The 17,765-nt window shown below is 43.1% G+C and overlaps 2 protein-coding genes across 2 annotated transcripts; both read left to right on the forward strand.

Annotated features, from left to right (window-relative positions):
* The first annotated feature begins 5,589 nt into the window (after positions 1-5,589).
* On the forward strand, positions 5,590-6,540 carry TAS2R3 (taste 2 receptor member 3). The gene has a single exon (XM_043589641.1). It carries the CDS (start codon positions 5,590-5,592, stop codon positions 6,538-6,540), a length of 951 nt encoding a protein of 316 aa, XP_043445576.1.
* A 9,142-nt stretch (positions 6,541-15,682) lies between these two features.
* On the forward strand, positions 15,683-16,603 carry TAS2R4 (taste 2 receptor member 4). The gene has a single exon (XM_043589642.1). The coding sequence runs from the start codon at positions 15,683-15,685 to the stop codon at positions 16,601-16,603; it is 921 nt and encodes a 306-aa protein (XP_043445577.1).
* Positions 16,604-17,765: the final 1,162 nt, after the last annotated feature.

The raw sequence follows: 17,765 nt of genomic DNA on the forward strand, positions 1-17,765 counted from the left end.
GCAACTGGACAAGTTGACTGTAAAGATGTGTTGATACTCAAAGGCCCAAGATCACACAACATACTTCTGAAGAAGAGTGAGATGGGGGACTTGCTCTGCCAGTTGGCAAGCCTTTTTAAAATGAAAGCTATAGTGATAAAAAACTGTTCTATGGATACAGGAATAAACAGGGCAGTGGTGTAGCAAAGAGAACCCAGAAACAGACCATGCACATGTAGAAAGTGATAAAAGTGGCATAGATCAGTGGGTCTAGATTCTTTCAATTATGCCAGGGAGATTTGTTATCCATGCAGAAGAAAATGAAATCAGATATCTACACCTTATGCAAAGATCAATTCTTGGTGATTTAAAGACATTTGTGAAAGGCAAAATGTTAAAAATTTTGGAAGAAACTATACTATGATGTCTTTATGATCTGGTGGCATAGAAATTTTCTCTTTTAAACAAAAATGTAAATACAGAGAAGAGGGATACATTTAACTTAAAAATAACTTGTTTATAGAAAGTCACTGGAAAGAAAGCAAAATGACAAGTCACAAACTGGAGAGAAGATATTTGCAATCATATAACTGAAATATAACTTAGAATATATAAGGGTTACAAAGCAAAATACAATCTAGAATATATGAAGGCCTACAAAGCAACAAGGAGACAACAGGTTAGAAAAATGGGCAAAAACACAGAGCCTGTGAAATATAAATAATCCATTCATATGTGAAAAAGTGGTCAACTTCATTAATAAGGAAAACCACTTGCAATGTTGTGGATGGGGCTAGAGTGTATTATGCTAAGTGAAATAGGTCAATCAGAGAAAGACAAATACCATATGATCTCACTTATATGTAGGAAGGGGGAAAAGAAAAAAAAGGGAAACAAGCCGTAAGAAACGCTTAATGATAGAGAACAAACAGGGTTGCTGGAGGGAGGTGGGTGCAGGATGGGCTGGATGGGTGATGGGGATTCAAGAGGGCACTTGTGATGAACATTGGTTGTTGTATGTAAGTGATGAATCACTGAATTCTACTCCAGAAACCACTATTGCACTGTATGTTAACTAAAACTGAAACAAAATGTTTACACATATATTGTATATTAAATGCGCTTATTGTATTCTCAATTGTTTACTTTCCACTTGACTCTCCATATGGCTTGTCAGGCCTGTAGTTTCTTGTTCTTTCCACCTTGTTTTGATTTCCTACCTTCCCAATATGTTAACTTAAACATTAAATGTACTTCCAATATTTGAAAAAATAAATAAAAATAATCAAGGAAATGCAAACCAGAAGCTGCAATGAGATTTCATTTTAAGCCCTCCACACTCGCAAATTAAAACACACTTGATAGAACAGGGTGCGAGGGAGGATATTGTATACCAATGGAAACTTACGTGCTGGTGGGGAGAGGGTAAATTGGCACCTCCTTTTCAGAAAACATTTTGGCATTAATTTGTGTTGAAATTTCATGTAGTTATTTCATCTTTAAAAAAATTTTTTTTAACATTTATTTTTGAGAGAATGAGACAGAGCATGAGTGAGGCAGACAGAGAGGGGGGGACACAGAATCGGAAGCAGGCTCCAGGCTCTGAGCGGTCAGCACAGAGCCCGACATGGGGCTCGAACTTACAGACCGTGAGATCATGACCTGAGCTGAAGATGGACACCCAACCGACTGAGCCGAGGCGCCCCGTAGTTATTCCATCTTTAAGGTACACCTATAGGAAGCTCTTGCCCCTGTGGCCCAAGAAACCTGTCCAAAGGTGTTCTTAGCAATAATGTACATAATAGCACAACCAGCAAGCCAGAGAATGGGTAAATAAATGCTCACAGGATGGAATACGGCTGTGTAAATGAGTTAACAGCTATTCCAGTAACAAAGATAACTTTTAGAAACAATGTTGAGTCAGTGGCAGTTAAATTAATCTAAAACTTGAGCTAAAAAAATAAGCTAGCTTTAGAAAACTTATTTTTTCAATATATATTTACCGAAGTTTTGCTGTGTGTCAAGGTCTGCGCCTAGGGCCTGACGGTTCAGTGAGTAAAGCACTGATATGGGGGAATTGTTAATAGTTACTTGGAGTGACAGGCATGTGCCAGGATTGTCCTAGACAACCTGGGAAATACCATTCTTCTTGTAGGAGTTTTATATAGCAATGGGAAAAGTCCAAAAAATAACTCTAGGACTTCAATCTAGGTTGTCTGGACCACAAGCTAGCTGGGAAAAGGCTTTCTTTCACTTCTCCCACCCGAAAATGCTTCGCATAAGCTCAGTTGCCACAGAACTGTTGACTCTAACACCAGCGGGAGCTATAACGTCCTGTGGGCTCCGAGTCTGCGTGTGTCGGCCCGCTGTTTTCTCAGACAACTCTTGTAAATAGCTGGCTTCCCAAATCCAGATTTTCTGGCACTGAGACTGTTTGTTTTCCTACTGACAAAGTTGTTTTCACACTGTTATTACAAGAATTTTGAGAACAGCAGGGAGGGTGAGACACCTCCATTGGCATATGAAAGTACACTGCTAACCGAACTGTGCTCCGTGTAATCATAGGAGGATGAAGAGGAGCCATGCTTTATTTCTGGTGTTGATAGGAGTTTTCTCTTACTCCAGTAAAGCCTGTTCTTTAACTCAGACCATATGATATGGCAGAAATTATTGTGAGTCCTGATGCATGCAAGAGGACATGCAGAAGAGATTCTCTGTGCGATATGAGGAGTTTATATTTTGCGATAGTTGCACTGGAAAACCATTGAAGTGTTTCAAGTAGTGGAGTGCAATGATCTGATTTACATTTTAAAGTCATTCTTGTGGCTCTGTGGAGAAGCTGTTACAGAGGAAAAGATGAGAAGTGGAGAATGAGTTAGAGAGAGAGAGAGACCACGAGTGGGGAAAGGCCAGAGAGAGAGGGAGGAAGACACAGAATCTGAAGTAGGCTCCAGGCTCTGAGCTGTCAACACAGAGCCCGACATGGGCTCGAATTCATGGGCCCTGAGATCATGACCTGATCTGAAGTTGGGAGCTCAACGGATTGAGCCACTCAGGCGCCCCCAGGATACGTTTTGTGATTACAATGGAGACATCATTGATAGATTGACTTGAGAATCAAGTTAATCCTTAGGCGGTGCCTGATTTGAGCAATTGGGTGGATGATGTTGCCATTTGCTGAAATAGGGAGGATTGAGGGTAAGAGATAGTTTTGTTTTGTTTTGTTTTTTTAATGAGAGTAAACTGAGAGTTTTATTTTAGACATGTTAAATTTGAGATGTCTGTGATTGTGTCAAGTAAAGTTGTATAGGTGGATATGGGAGTATATAGCTCAGAAGAGTGTATGGCATGAAGATGTACATTTTGGACTTAACAATTTAGGATTTTTTTAAAAGCTTATGTCTATTTATAGTGAGAGAGGGAAAGAGAGAGAGTGGGAGAGCACAAGTGGGGTAAGAGCAGAGAAAGAGGGAGACAGTGCAAATCCCAAGTAGGCCCCATGCTGTCAGTATGGGACCTCATCAAGATAAAAAGCTTCTGCACAGCAGAGGAAACAATCAGCAAAACTAAAAGGCAACCAACGGAATGGGAGATATTTGCAAATGACAAATCAGATAAGGGGTTAGTATCCAAAACCTATAAAGAACTTACCAAACTCAACACCCAAAAAACAAATAATCCAGTGAAGAAATGGGCAAAAGACATGAATAGACACTTCTCCAAAGAAGAGATCCAGATGGCCAACAGACACATGAAAAAATGTTCAATGTCACTCATCATCAGGGAAATAAAAATCAAAACCACAATGTGATACCACCTCACACCTGTCAGAATGGCTAACATTAACAATGCAGGTAATAATAGACGTTGGCAAGGTTGCGGAAACAGAGGATCTCTTTTGCACTGCTGGTTATAATGCAAAATGATGCAGCCACTCTGGAAAACAGTATGGAGGTTCCTCAAAGAATTAAAAATAGAACTACCCTACAACCCAGCAATTGCACTACTAGGTATTTATCCAAGGGATACAGGTGTGCTGTTTTGAAGGGGCACATGTACCCCCATGTTTATAGCAGCTCTATCAACAATAGCCAAAGTGTGGAAAGAGCCCAAATGTCATTGACAGATGAATGGATAAGGAAGATGTGGTTTATATATACAATGAAGTATTACTCGGCAATCAAAAAAAATGAAATCTTGCCCTTTGCAACTACGTGGATGGAACTAGAGGGTATTATGCTAAGTGAAATTAGAGAAAGACAAATATATGATTTCAGTCATGTGGAATTTAAGATACAAAACAGATAAACATAAGGGAAGGGAAGCAAAAATAATATAAAAACAGGGAGAGGGACAAACCATAAGAGACTCTTAAATACAGAGAACAAACTGTGGATTGCTGGAGGGATTGTGGTTGGGGGGACGGGCTAAATGGGGCATTAAGGAAGGGCATTAAGGGGCATTAAGGAAGACACTTGTTGCCATGAGCACTGGGTGTTATAGATAGGTGATGAATCACTGGAATCTACTCCTGAAATCATTGCACTATATGCTAACTAACTTGGATGTAAAATAAATAAACAAACAAACAAACAAATAAATAAAATATCAGAGTGCCACACATGTTGAAAGGGGAAACATCATTTTGTGACCCCTTTGTGTTCTGAGTATAATATGTGTATATATATATATATATATATATGTATATATATATGTATATATATATGTATGTATATAGATAGGTAGATATTTATAAAGCCATATAGAAAGTACTAATGCTGGCCATAGTCAAAATTTGTAAGGCATTGCTTTACATAAATAAGGCTTCTTGGGTCAAAGAGGTTGTCTGTGATTTCTGTCACCCTGAACTATTGTTGACATATTGATACAGTAGTCATGCACTCTGAGTGAATAGGTTATATGCTATAATTCATTATTGTTATTCAAATACTTGGGTAATTAAGAATTTCTGATGATCTGGCTCACTATGGAAGAACTTGGAGCCTCCTCATGTGTAAGGCATACTCCAACAGGCACGCCTTTTAATTCTAATCCAGGACCAGTGGCCCTGAACTTTCTCTATTTCATGCACTTAACCCTCCCTCCAGGGTGACTTTGATAGTGCCTTCTGGTGGAATTCTGATCTCTGTGTGTGTCCCTGGGTCCTCCTCCCCAGGAATAAGACTTCTCACTCTTCGGAGTGATTCTGTGTGACTCTTCTGGTGATGCCCCTTTCTGTCCTGGGTGGCTTGGAACCCTCCTCCTTTTGAAATCCAGTCCAAATCCTCACCTTCTTTGCGAGTCAGATCTCTTCCTTCTCTGTGTGACACTGGATACTACTCCATTTGCATTTTGGCAAAGAGCTGCTGAGTTTAGGTCATAGATGGAATGTGACAGTCCATGCCATCTGTGAAGAGGACAGACTAACCTGAAAGATCCAGAGAGGGTTCACTAAACTTTGTTCTACAACAGACTAAATTGGGCAGAGACAAGAGACAGACAGGTACAGTGAAGCGACAAGGAAAGGTGGCAGATTCACAGGGAGAAATTTCAAGTCAGCACAGAGATTGTATGTCAACAGAACGAGGTCCGGTCTGCCTAGTAGCTGACATGTCAGGGCTCCACAAGTGGGTGTTTCTGGTTCTGTCTGCCACTCAGTTCATTCTGGGGATGCTGGGGAATGGTTTCATAGTGTTGGTCAGTGGCAGCAGTTGGTTTAAGAATAAGACAATCTCTTTGTCTGACTTCATCATCGCTAACCTGGCTCTCTCCAGGATCGTTCTGCTGTGGATTCTCTTGGTTGATGGTGTTTTAATTGTGTTCTCTTCCAAAGTGCATGATGAAGGGATAATAATGCAAATTATTGATATTTTCTGGACATTTACAAACCACCTGAGCATTTGGCTTGCCACCTGTCTCAGTGTCCTCTACTGCCTGAAAATTGCCAGTTTCTCTCACCCTACATTCCTCTGGCTCAAGTGGAGAGTTTCCAGGATGGTCGTACAGATGATCTTGGGTGCGCTGGTCTTATCGTGCGCCAGTGCCCTGTCTCTGATCCATGAATTTAAGATGTATTCTATTCTCGGTGGTATCGATGGCACAGGGAATGTGACTGAGCACTTTAGAAAGAAAAGAAATGAATATAAATTGATCCATGTTCTTGGGACTCTGTGGAACCTGCCTCCTCTGATTGTGTCTCTGGCCTCCTACTTTCTGCTCATCGTCTCTCTGGGGAGGCACACGCAGCGGATGGAGCAAAGCGGCACCAGCTCCGGAGATCCAAGCACTGAGGCCCACAAGAGGGCCATCAAAATCATCCTCTCCTTCCTCCTTCTCTTCCTGCTTTACTTTCTTGCCTTTTTAATTACATCATCCAGTTATTTCATACCAGGAACTGAGATGGTGAAGATAATTGGAGAACTCATTACCATGTTTTATCCTGCTAGCCACTCATTCATTCTCATTCTGGGAAACAGCAAGCTGAAGCATATGTTTGTGGGGATGCTGCGGTGTGAGTCTGGTCATCTGAAGCCTGGATCCAAAGGACCTGTTTCCCTGTAGAGTGACAGAGGGCACAGGTGGGAGCCCGGGCGTCCTTCGGCCTGGCTCAAGACCACAGGGCTCTTCCTGACCCTCTTGTGGTTCCAGTGCCGTGACGTCAGTAGCAGAGAAACACTACTGCATTGCCTTGTCCCATGGGGGACACATCTCATGGCTTCTCTTTGTATGGTTGTTTTGGAAGAGAGTGAAACAGTCTTTGGCAAATGTCAGTGTAGTAACACTCTCACGGTGTAGGCATGTATTTTAAATGCTGTCAACAAAATGAGCTGATTACTAGGTTTAGCGTAAAGTTTATCCTGACAGTGATGAGCTGATGTAAATAACAGTGTAATGAACTTGAGGGAGGGAGCAAAAGCACTGCAGTTCCACAGACTTGGGTTTGCATTCTGGTTCTGTCCATTTCCAAGACCTTTGGCCTTAGGCGAGTTACTTAACCTTTCTGTGTGATCCCCTCTTACCTCATTTTAAAATGCAGACTCACCTACAGGCTGCTAGAGATTCGTGAGGCAATGCGTGCCAACATTTTAGAACAGCGTATCATGTGAAGCCCTCAGTGGGTGAGGCCGGTTTGGTAACCGACAGTGAATCGTGCAGCAAGAGCACTTCCTGGAGAGATAGTTCCCACAGATCCATTGCGTGAGGACAAAAGCAGTGGAGCGAGAATCAAGACCCTTGGATATTAGGCTCCAAACCAGTCTGGTGGTGGTCGTTTTACTTCAATAGTCCTGGTATTCCTTTATCATTTTGCTATCATTTCCCTTTATCAACTGCCGAGTAATTTTTTAGTTTTTAGATTGGGCAAAACTCAAAGCAGTTTGTTTTTTTTCCGCACTAACCAAGGTGCATGTTAGCTTTTAAAACTTGAGAGTTTTATAAAAAATAACGGAAGCAGGGGCGCCTGGGTGGCTCAGTTGGCTGAGCGTCTGGTCTTCGGCTCAGGTCACGATCTCACGGCTCGTGTGGTCTAGCCCCGCGTCGGGCTCTGTGCTGACAGCTCAGAGCCTGGAGCCTGCTTCGGATTCTGTGTCTCCCTCTCTTTCTCCCCCTCTCCTGCTTGCTTGCTCTCTCAAAAATAAATAAACATTAAGAAAAATAGAAGCAGTTTTTATAAATTTAATAAATGTTATTTTTTTTTAAACATTTATTTATTTTTGAGACAGAGAGAGAGACAGAGCATGAACGGGGGAGGGGCAGAGAGAGAGGGAGACGCAGAATCAGAAGCAGGCTCCAGGCTCTGAGCCATCAGCCCAGAGCCTGACGCGGGGCTCGAACTCACAGACCGCGAGATCGTGACGTGGGCTGAAGTCGGACGCTTAACCGACTGAGCCACCCAGGCGCCCCAAAAAATGTTATTTTAATACAATTACACAGGTATTGAGTCAAGAAGTCAATGAGACTATTCTTACTTAAGATCATGAAAAATTCTCAAACTTGTGAATATAGACAGGACCCAGGACAAATCTGAATCCAGATTTCTGTCACTGATGCAGCTCTCAGGTGTAGAGTGTTGTGGTTATGAAGGCAGGAGTGAGTGAGTTAACAGATGAAGAGTGCTTAGAATCTCAGATGGAGGAAACAATAGCTGTTGCTGTCATTGTTATTTTGTGGAATAAGTCATATTTGGATGTAGCATTAAGGATCACCATACCACTTGGCATTTGGTCATGTGTAAGCAGAAGTTAATCTTGGGATTGTTCTGGGATTTATGTATTCATTTCTAAAGTTACAGGAATAAATGTCTTTTGGTCTGCACTGTTCGTTTTCAAATTGATTCTTGCCTCTTGAAGCTGCTAGGAAAATGCCTAATTCTGACATAACTTAAAATTCTCTTTCGGAAAGTTGTGTGTTGATGGGGCACCTGGGTGGCTCAGTCACTTAAGCATCTGACTCTTGATTTTGGATCACGCGATGATCTCACAGTTAGTGAGATCGAGCCCCGCCTCAGGCTCTGCACTGACAGCAAGGAGCCTACTTGGAATTCTCTCTCTGCCCCTCCCCCACTCATGCTCGCTCTCTCTCTCAAAATAAATAAAATTTAAAAAAGAAAAATGTTGAAACTCAAAAAATTATTTAATACTCATTCAATAATTCACTCAAATATAAGGATTTGAAATGGGTACTCTTGTAATTAATAAAAAAAAAGTTTCCCTATGGAAATCCATGCTGTCTTTTTTTTTTTAAGTGTTTATTTAGTTTTGAGAGAGAGAAAGTGTGAGCAGGGGAGGGGCAAAGAGAGAGGGGGACAGAGTATCTAAAGTAGGCTCTGTGCTGACAGCAGACAGCCCGATGTGGGGCTCAAACTCATGAACCGCGAGATCATGACCTGCACCAAAGTCGGACGCTTTACTGACTGAGCCACCCAGGTGCCCCGGAAATCCATGCTGTCTTGATTGGCACCTGTTTTGTTAACGCTGATCCCCCCTTTTGAATTCATCTTCACCCACTCTTGAACACCTGTTCCTACTTTCTGTCAGTTTGACGACTTCTCTGTCTAGCTCTGACCTTCTGGTTCTTTAGTTCTTAACCTGAGTTCCTGACTCTGCCTTCTAGCTTAGGTGTGGGGGGTTTTCTCTCTTTTAATTGAATATGACATTTTCCTGGAGGTTTTGGCTTGGCTGCTTTTTGGTTCTTAGTGCCTTTGGCTGACTTCTGAAGAATCCCTCCCTTCTGTTCCCGCTGGGGCTCCATTAAATCTTACTCTAACCTAACAGATTCAGATATGGTGCTGGCGTTATACCATGTGAACATGCTGACGTTACCACCGTTAGTTGTGTCATTGGGCCTGGAGTGTGGGTGGAAACAGAGACTTCTGAGTGGGAGTGTGCTGTGGTAGTCTAACTGGCTGAGTGCAGAGTGACCTTCCCTGAGACGAAATGAAATCGGATTCGTATGCGTGGCATCCCCAACTGCTCTCGTGTTTCTTTCAGAGAAATGTGTAGGTGGCTCCTGCAAAATGTTGGACTTGGTTAATACGACATCAGTCATATGGGGACCGTCATTTATCAAAATTGGTGTTGGGGGGCGCCTGGGTGGCGCAGTCGGTTAAGCGTCCAACTTCAGCCAGGTCACGATCTCGCGGTCCGTGAGTTTGAGCCCCGCGTCAGGCTCTGGGTTGATGGCTCAGAGCCTGGAGCCAGCTTCCGATTCTGTGTCTCCCTCTCTCTCTGCCCCTCCCCTGTTCATGCTCTGTCTCTCTCTGTCCCAAAAATAAATAAACGTTGAAAATTGGTGTTGGGAGTGGGCACGTGAGTCTGGGTAGTGGGTGAATTGCTGATGAAAGGAGTCTCCTCTGTTGCTAGAGGCACAATGCTGGTAAGTTTGGCTGTTTTGGAGAGGATACGGTCTTCTAGATCTCTGAGGGGGGATGCCTAACCTGCCCACTCTCAGTGAGGCCCAGTACATGGGGAAGAATTACCTAATACCTCAGGCCCTGTTTTGAGCAAACCCGAGAGGCCATCTTGTTTGTTTTGTTTTACTTTCAATGAATTAGCTTTAGTTTCTAAAATCCCTTAAAACCCTTGAATCTAGTTGTTTCATGAACAAAGGACCAGAGCGTGGCTTTCCCCCACTGTGACCAGGTTCCTGGGGTCAAAGTATGGGGATGAGATTTGTCCCTGCGTTTGGAGGCAGTTCCTTGCCAGAACTTGTTTTGTTCTGAAGGCTGCCTCTTCTCCACACACATCCGTTCTTTAGTGCATCGCTGGTGTATTGCAGTTGGTGTATTAACTCATGAATCAGGAACAACTTATGACAGTAGCCTCATAAGACTTTCCAATTTTCCATCAGAGGCCCCTGCTTCTCATTTTTAGTATTCTCTGAAACCTTGGGCCAAGTTCATAAATCCTGATCCTTAATGAGATTGAGCTATAGTTTGGGTCTAGAGGGATCATAAAGAAAAATAAACAAACCAACAAAAACAAAACAAAACAAAAACAACAAAACGACCCCCCAAGTACATTCCAACATTTCTCAAAGAGTTTCAGTGTCTACCAATGTTCTTTGCCTTAAATGGTGTCCCTGATCTTTCCCAACAATTGATGAACAGAGCTGTCTAGATCTTAAAGTTGTGTATGTGATTTTCTTGTCTTGGGATAGGTGGAAGGGAAAGTCTGATCTTCTGTTGATATTCTGCAGGAAGCTCTGTTTTAAGAAAGCAAAGATGACCTCAAAAACTTCCAACAACTGCTGATGACAATTGTATGTTATTTTCTGGTATTCCTACATTTTGCTGGACTAGAAAAATGTATAGTGTAGGTGCTAAAAGTGTTATTTCTGGAGTCAAACACATTGGATTCAAATCCTGACCTCATGGTTAAGCGTCCGACTTAGGCTCAGGTCATGATCTCACGGTTTGTGAGTTCGAGCCTGGCGTCGGGCTCTGTGCTGACAGCTCAGAGCCTGGAGCCTGCTTTGGATTCTGTCTCCCTCTCTCTCTGCCCTTCCTCTGCTCCTGCTCTGTCTCTCTCTCCCCGCAAAATAAATAAACATTAAAAAAAAAAAATCCTGACCTCATCACTTACTAGATACATGGTCTTTGAAAAATTGCTAAACCTCCTTGGACTTCAGTTTCCTTCACTATAAAAGAGGTAATTTTATAAAATGCCTCCTAGGATTGGTGTGAGGATTAAATAAGACGATGTATGTAAGTTATTTTACCGACTAGAGCATAGTAAATACACAGCAAATATCAGCCACTAGTATTTTAGCTTATCAAGGGTCGAGACTTAGGCATGTGCCTCATGGAATTCTGGTCTTAGGATAGTGAATCCACAGAGTTTGTAGTTGCTGGTGGTATAAGAGGACATGATATACGTGAAAGCCTGCTCCTTCCAGTCCCCAGGGGATGGATGGTGGGAAGGAGAAGAGGGAGGCAGAAAGGGGATTGCACAGAGGACAGGTGAGAGTCCTGATTTCCCCCCTCTGAGGACTGCTTCAAAGCTCCCCGGTTGCAGTCAGTGGGAGCAGAACATAGGTGCTGACTCAGCCTTGAATGCAGGCAGAGCAAGCAGTAACCAAGGGACACAGACCTCTCCCTGGAAGACAAGGACACTGTGGGAGAGGACATGATGTTTCTACCATGAGATAGCATTGATCTCCCCCCTCTCTGCAGACACGTGGACCCTAATTAAGGGAGAGAAGCATGGCATCAGGACTATGTCTCAGATTTTAATTTTTTACATTATGTTTTATTTAAAAAATTAAAAAAATTTTAATTTATTTTTTATTTTTGAGAGAGAGAGACAGAGAGCTTGAGGGAGGGAGAGGGAGAATCTCAAGCAGGCTCCGTGCCCAGTGAGGAGCCCAGTGCAGGCTCAGTCCCACGACCCTGGGACCATGACCTGAGCCGAAATCAAGAGTTGGACACTTAACTGACTGGTGCACCCAGGTGCCTCATCAACTTTTAATTTTTAAATCTAAAGAGACTGAAAATTTTTCTGAAGACATTCTTTTCACTATCTCATTGGACTGAACACTTCCACCCCAACCAGCAGGTGGGAGCTCAGAAAAAAAAACTGTATTACTTTTAGACAAAATTAAGAACTTTACTTTTTCTCTGCACGTATGTGTTTGTCAAGTGAATAGATTTTGTTGATCTCACTATAGTGAAATTGTCGTTGCGACTCGGTGGGGCCGGCCCGGTGACAGAGCAGTGTTTCCAGGTTAACTGAAAATAGTGTTTTCAGAAGCTCATGGGTGAGTTTCTCTGCATGTTCTGTCTAGGGTTGGCACCACCTGTTGCTGAATAGGGTGCTCACGGCCAGGGAGGGACGATTTCTGAACTCTTCTTGGTGGCTCGGCTTTGTACCCTAACTGCCCAGCTAGCACCCCTCTTTGAGAAAGGGATGGGTTCCAGCTAGCTGCCGGATGCTGCTGTACTACTGTAGAAATAAATCTCTCACACCGTTTTGATTCTGGCTCATCTTGATTCCAGTTCATTCATTTATACCACGGACATTTAGCTAACAGCCACTTTGCACCAAGCACTATACTAGACCAGTTGTTCTTCTCAAAAATGTCACATGTAGCGGGCACGAAAGACACCGAAACAAGTACTTCATCTCTGCATCACTGAAACAAATGCTTCAGATGTGATGAAGGGTTCTGGCACAGCTGATCTTTGTCTGTGGTCTCCTCTCGTGACAGCCACGAAAACGCGCTGCTCTGTCCCGCTGCCGAGGTCCACCGCTGCATGGCCGTACTTCCTGCAGGTGGCTCTGAGCCAGCGGTGGAGCACTGTGGAGTGCTGAGACAGGTTTTCCTCTGAGACTGAGACTCAGGTGCCCCTGCAGAACACACCATCACACCCCGTGTTTTTCCATAGCACCAGATACCCTCATCTCTGTTTTTTTGTCTGTCTCTCACACGGTTCTGTGTGTTTTTTGAAGGCAGGGTGCACTGTGCATGATTCTCCTGTTTCCCCAGCAGCTAACCTAGTGCCTGGTTAATGACAGCAGTTTGTTAAAGGAATGAACAAATGAGGGCAACAAGAGGAAGGAGCTCAGTCTCAGAAAGACCTTACAACTTAGTCACTGATTTTTCTATGATGTTTGGCAGTCACTTACTCATCCTCTTTTTCCTCACCTGTAAAAAAAAAAAAAAGGGAGAAGCATATCTTCCTTCTAGAACTGTCTTAAGAATTGACTGAAGCTTAAGATGCCTGCTGCACTTCTGGGAACAGAGTAAGCATTAAAAACAGCCTAATAAATGGAAGTTTCCCTCTCTCTTCCTCCTACGCACCCATTAATAGGGGTGGGACTGCCCTAAAAAGACTTCATATCAGGGCGCCTGGGTGGCTTAGTCAGTTAAGCGTCTGACTTTGGCTCAGGTCATGATCTCACAATTTGTGGGTTCAAGGCCCGCGTCGGGTTCTGTGCTGACGGCTCAGAGCCTGGAGCCCGCTTCGGATTCTGTGTCTCCCTCTCTCTCTGCCCCTCCCCTGCTCATGCTGTGTCTCTCAAAAATAAATAAACGTTAAAAAAATTAAAACACAAAAAGCTTTCATGTCCCAAAGGCTCCAATTTCTCTTGTAGTAATTGCATAGACATAGCTGCCAGGGTCGACTCAAAGGACACACACATCAGGAGAGTCACCACACTCAAGGAAGCCCAAAGCAGGGAGCATCCATAAGATATTTATATTTAACTGATGGTAAAATTCTCATGCAGGGGGAGAAAGGGTTTTGTTAGTGCTTTTCCCATACTGACCTTTTCAGAAATAACTTCTGACAGAACCAGTGTGCTCACTGGTGACACTAGCCAGCGTGATCACATCCTGCTGATAGGTCTCCCTGCTACCGAGAACCCAACAGCCTTGTATGTCTCATTCTGAATGTGGTCTCTTGCTACCCAGTAATGGGTCCTCCCACCCCCTTTGGAACATTTAATTCTTTTTTTTTTTTTTAAATTTTTTTTTCCAACGTTTATTTATTTTTGGGACAGAGAGAGACAGAGCATGAACAGGGGAGGGGCAGAGAGAGAGGGAGACACAGAATAGGAAACAGGCTCCAAGCTCTGAGCCATCAGCCCAGAGCCTGACGCGGGGCTCGAACTCACGGACCGTGAGATCGTGACCTGGCTGAAGTCGGACGCTTAACCGACTGCGCCACCCAGGCGCCCCTGGAACATTTAATTCGTATATCTTACTCCATATTATCTATTCTGTTTAAATGTGATGTAACTGAATTACTTTAATGCAGTAGTCTATTTTGTAAATAATTAAGTGGAAATATGTGCTATGACATAATCTGCCCTTTAATCATTGCCTGGCTTGTTCACTCTGTTTGCCTGGTTCACCAATCTGGGCATGCTTCTGTCATTTGTGGCTCCTTAGTTTTGTGCAAACGCTTTTGTAAGCAGCTGGGCTCAGGGAATTTCTCCAGGCCTGCTTTCCTGTCATCTATCTTGAAGGGCCTCATGAATTCACTCCCTTCTCTGGACCTGGTAGTCTTCATATGTTAGCTGCTTCTGTTTGTCTATTCCTATTTGTACTTCTGTTCCCATAAGTACCGGGAGTTTGTATGCCCTATTTTGATGGCAGTTTTGTAACCTATATGTGGCTGCATTGAGGCTTGCACCTTGGGTTTCCCCAACTGCTGGAGTAGATAAGAGACGCCATACTCCCGTACTCACTCATAGTCGTCGATAATATAATTTGCCAAGCATATGGTGCCCTTTAGTGTCTGAGGAGTTGCAGAGGAATCAGGCAGTGAGATGTCTATCAGGGCCACAAAACTATAGCTAAAGCGTTACTGTGTATTTGGTACTGGAGTACTTGGGCAGTTAAATGTCTAGGAAAGAGCCCACTGTGATGTAAGCATAAGCCCACATCTATAAAGGAAACACGTGAAATGGCTGACATTTTTTCCAAGCAGAAGTGATTGGAGACATTGTTCCAAGCAGAAGTGATATCGCAGCAAATGATTATGGCACAAATCTATATATGTGACTGGTGAGGGAATACAAAGTAAAGGAATCGTCACCAAAGGATGGAATTAATTGAAAACAGGCTCTCTCGAGGAAGCATGAAGTCCTCGAACTTGATCTGTTCATAACTGTAAATCACTGTAGGTGCTTGGGGACGAAAGAGTAATGCTGGCATGGCCAGAATGACAGATGGAGAAGATAGGGCTGCAACATCAACAGATGACAGGGGATAGAGAAGCTGGATTTTGGTAATCCATGGATGTGTGGATGAGGGTAGGTGGGCAGGAATAAAGCCTGGGAATTTGCACCATATACTGGGGGTGCTACGAAGAAAAGCTTCATTCACTGTGACACAGTGACACAAGCATCGCTGGACTGGGATCCTGTCACTCGGACTGGAAGTCCTTGGAACCATCCATAACTCCTCCCTCCAGCTGGCCTCCTCCTGGAGGAGTGGACTCCCGGGTTCACTGAGGCTGTTTGAATGAGCCATTTCTAAGGAAAACAGGATATGAATGAAGAAGTGGTAATGCAATCCTTGGAAGATTTGCATCTCAGCAAAAGCAGCTGGCTCTTAGACCATTGATGGCTCATTTGCCACACGGGGACAATTGGAAAAGGAAACACTTCCTGGCTGGTACTGATGCCTCCTTGTACCTCTCAGGATTTCTCCTGCCCCTGCACCGGCACCACCACCGCTGAGTTCTCAATGAGTAAAGATGCATCAGATACTCTTCTTATCTGCTCTTACTGTCTCAGCAATTTTGAATTTTGTAGGACTCCTTGTAAATCTGTTTATCGTAGTGGTCAACTACAGAACTTGGGTCCAAAGCCACAGAATCTCCTCTTCTAATAGGATCCTGTTCAGCTTGGGCGTCACCAGATTTATTATGCTAGGACTGTTTCTCCTGAACATTATCTACCTGTTCACCTCTCCACATGTCGAAAGGTCAGTCCACCTATCCACTTTTTTCCTGTTGTGTTGGATGTTTTTGGAGTCTACTAGTCTCTGGCTTGTAACCTTGCTCAATGCCTTGTACTGCGTGAAGATTACTGACTTCCAACACTCAGTATTCCTCCTGCTGAAACGAAAGCTGTCCCCAAAGATCCCCAGGCTGCTGCTGGCCTGCGTGCTGATCTCTGCCTTCTCCACTCTCCTGTATGTTGTGCTCACACAGACATCACCCTTTCCTGAGTTTCTGACTGGGAGCAATGGTACAGTATGTGACATCAATAAGAGCATCTTGTCTTTGGTGACCTCCTTGGTCCTGGGCTCCTTTCTCCAGTTCATCATGAATGTGACTTCTGCTTCCTTGTTAATACATTCCTTGAGGAGACATATACAGAAGATGCAGAAAAACACCACTGATTTTTGGAATCCCCAGACTGAAGCTCATATGGGTGCTATGAAGCTAATGATCTATTTCCTCATCCTCTACATTCCATATTCACTTGCTACCCTGCTACAGTATCTCCCTTCCGTACGGATGGATTTGGGAGCCACATCCATCTGTATGATTATTTCCACCTTTTATCCTCCAGGACATTCTGTTCTCATTATTCTCACACATCCTAAACTGAAAACAAAAGCAAAGAAGATTCTTTGTTTCAACATATGGTGGAATTTCAGTAGTAAATAGTGGCGGGAGTCACCTCCTGGTTTGGGAGCAAGATTTTCTCCATTAGCGGTTTTCCCAATGGTCCGAGAAATTCATTTTTGTAATTATTGATCTGACTTCCTGGGCCTTTGAGTGCCTGTATGTCAGTTCATTCTGCAATTTAAAAAATTTAAAATATTAGGCAGTTTTTTGTTTTGTTTTTGTTTTTTTTTCCTGAGGAGCTTGCTTGAGGCATTACTTATCATGGAGTTTGCATGAGTGTTGCATCCCTGGCTAAGTGGAAGTCACCACATTGTTCCATGGGCTACTCAAGTATAAGGGGACGTTACCCCAAATTAAACAATACATTATAGTTCACATCATTAAATTTTTGAGGTTCAGTTAAAGAGCCCTGGGTAAGGGCTTAGCAATGAGTGAATCAGGAGTCACCAGACTGGCTTAAAATTAGCAAGAGGATGCAAAGAGCAAAGGAAGAAAGGAAAGGTTTAGAGAGGAAAAGGAAGAAAGAGAAAGATGAAACAGGTATATACTGTGGCAGGTGTTACAGAAAAAGCACCCTCCCCTTTTGGGTCGCAGTAACTGAGCTATTATTACCAAGAAACTCTAGGAGTGAACTTCTAGGTTTGCTCTGGAAAGAAGGGAAGGGTCAGAGTGGAGGGAAATGATTAAGTATTAAACAAGCTGAATCCAGGAGAGTTCCAAGGATCTTAAAATCTAGGGAGCTAGCCTGAGGTCAAAAGCAAGTGCCAAATAGTGAAATCAATGCAATCTGAGTGCAACTTTACAAAAGACTGTACCCTGTCACATGATACGGAATTCAGGGGAAAGCCAAGAGGAGCCATTGGATTCGTGGTGGGAGCATCAGACTTTTGATGACTAGATATCATCTGCTTATGAATTTATGTACTGAGCTGTATGGACACTGCACAATTATCCAGGAGAACACTTTTTTTTGGAGGGGAGAGGGGTTGGAACAGGAGGACTGGCTACAGAGGAACAGGAATCTGAAGATGGAATATTGATCAGTTTTGGGATGGGAATTGAAGGGTAATAACTCATATTTATACATTTTTTGTACTTCTAAAATATTTATGTAATATTTACATGTGTCAAAATAAATAATATTATTAAATAACATTCTCTTCATTAAAAAAGAAAAAATGAGAAATCTCCAAATTTTACA

The sequence above is a fragment of the Prionailurus bengalensis genome, chromosome A2 (assembly GCF_016509475.1).
Source record: "Prionailurus bengalensis isolate Pbe53 chromosome A2, Fcat_Pben_1.1_paternal_pri, whole genome shotgun sequence".
In the NCBI taxonomy this organism is placed as follows: Eukaryota; Metazoa; Chordata; class Mammalia; order Carnivora; family Felidae; genus Prionailurus; species Prionailurus bengalensis.

Bases quoted from the DNA above. Each gene is read 5' to 3' on its own strand.
- TAS2R4 (XM_043589642.1), top strand. From the start codon at position 15,683: ATGCATCAGATACTCTTCTTATCTGCTCTTACTGTCTCAGCAATTTTG.
- TAS2R3 (XM_043589641.1), top strand. From the start codon at position 5,590: ATGTCAGGGCTCCACAAGTGGGTGTTTCTGGTTCTGTCTGCCACTCAG.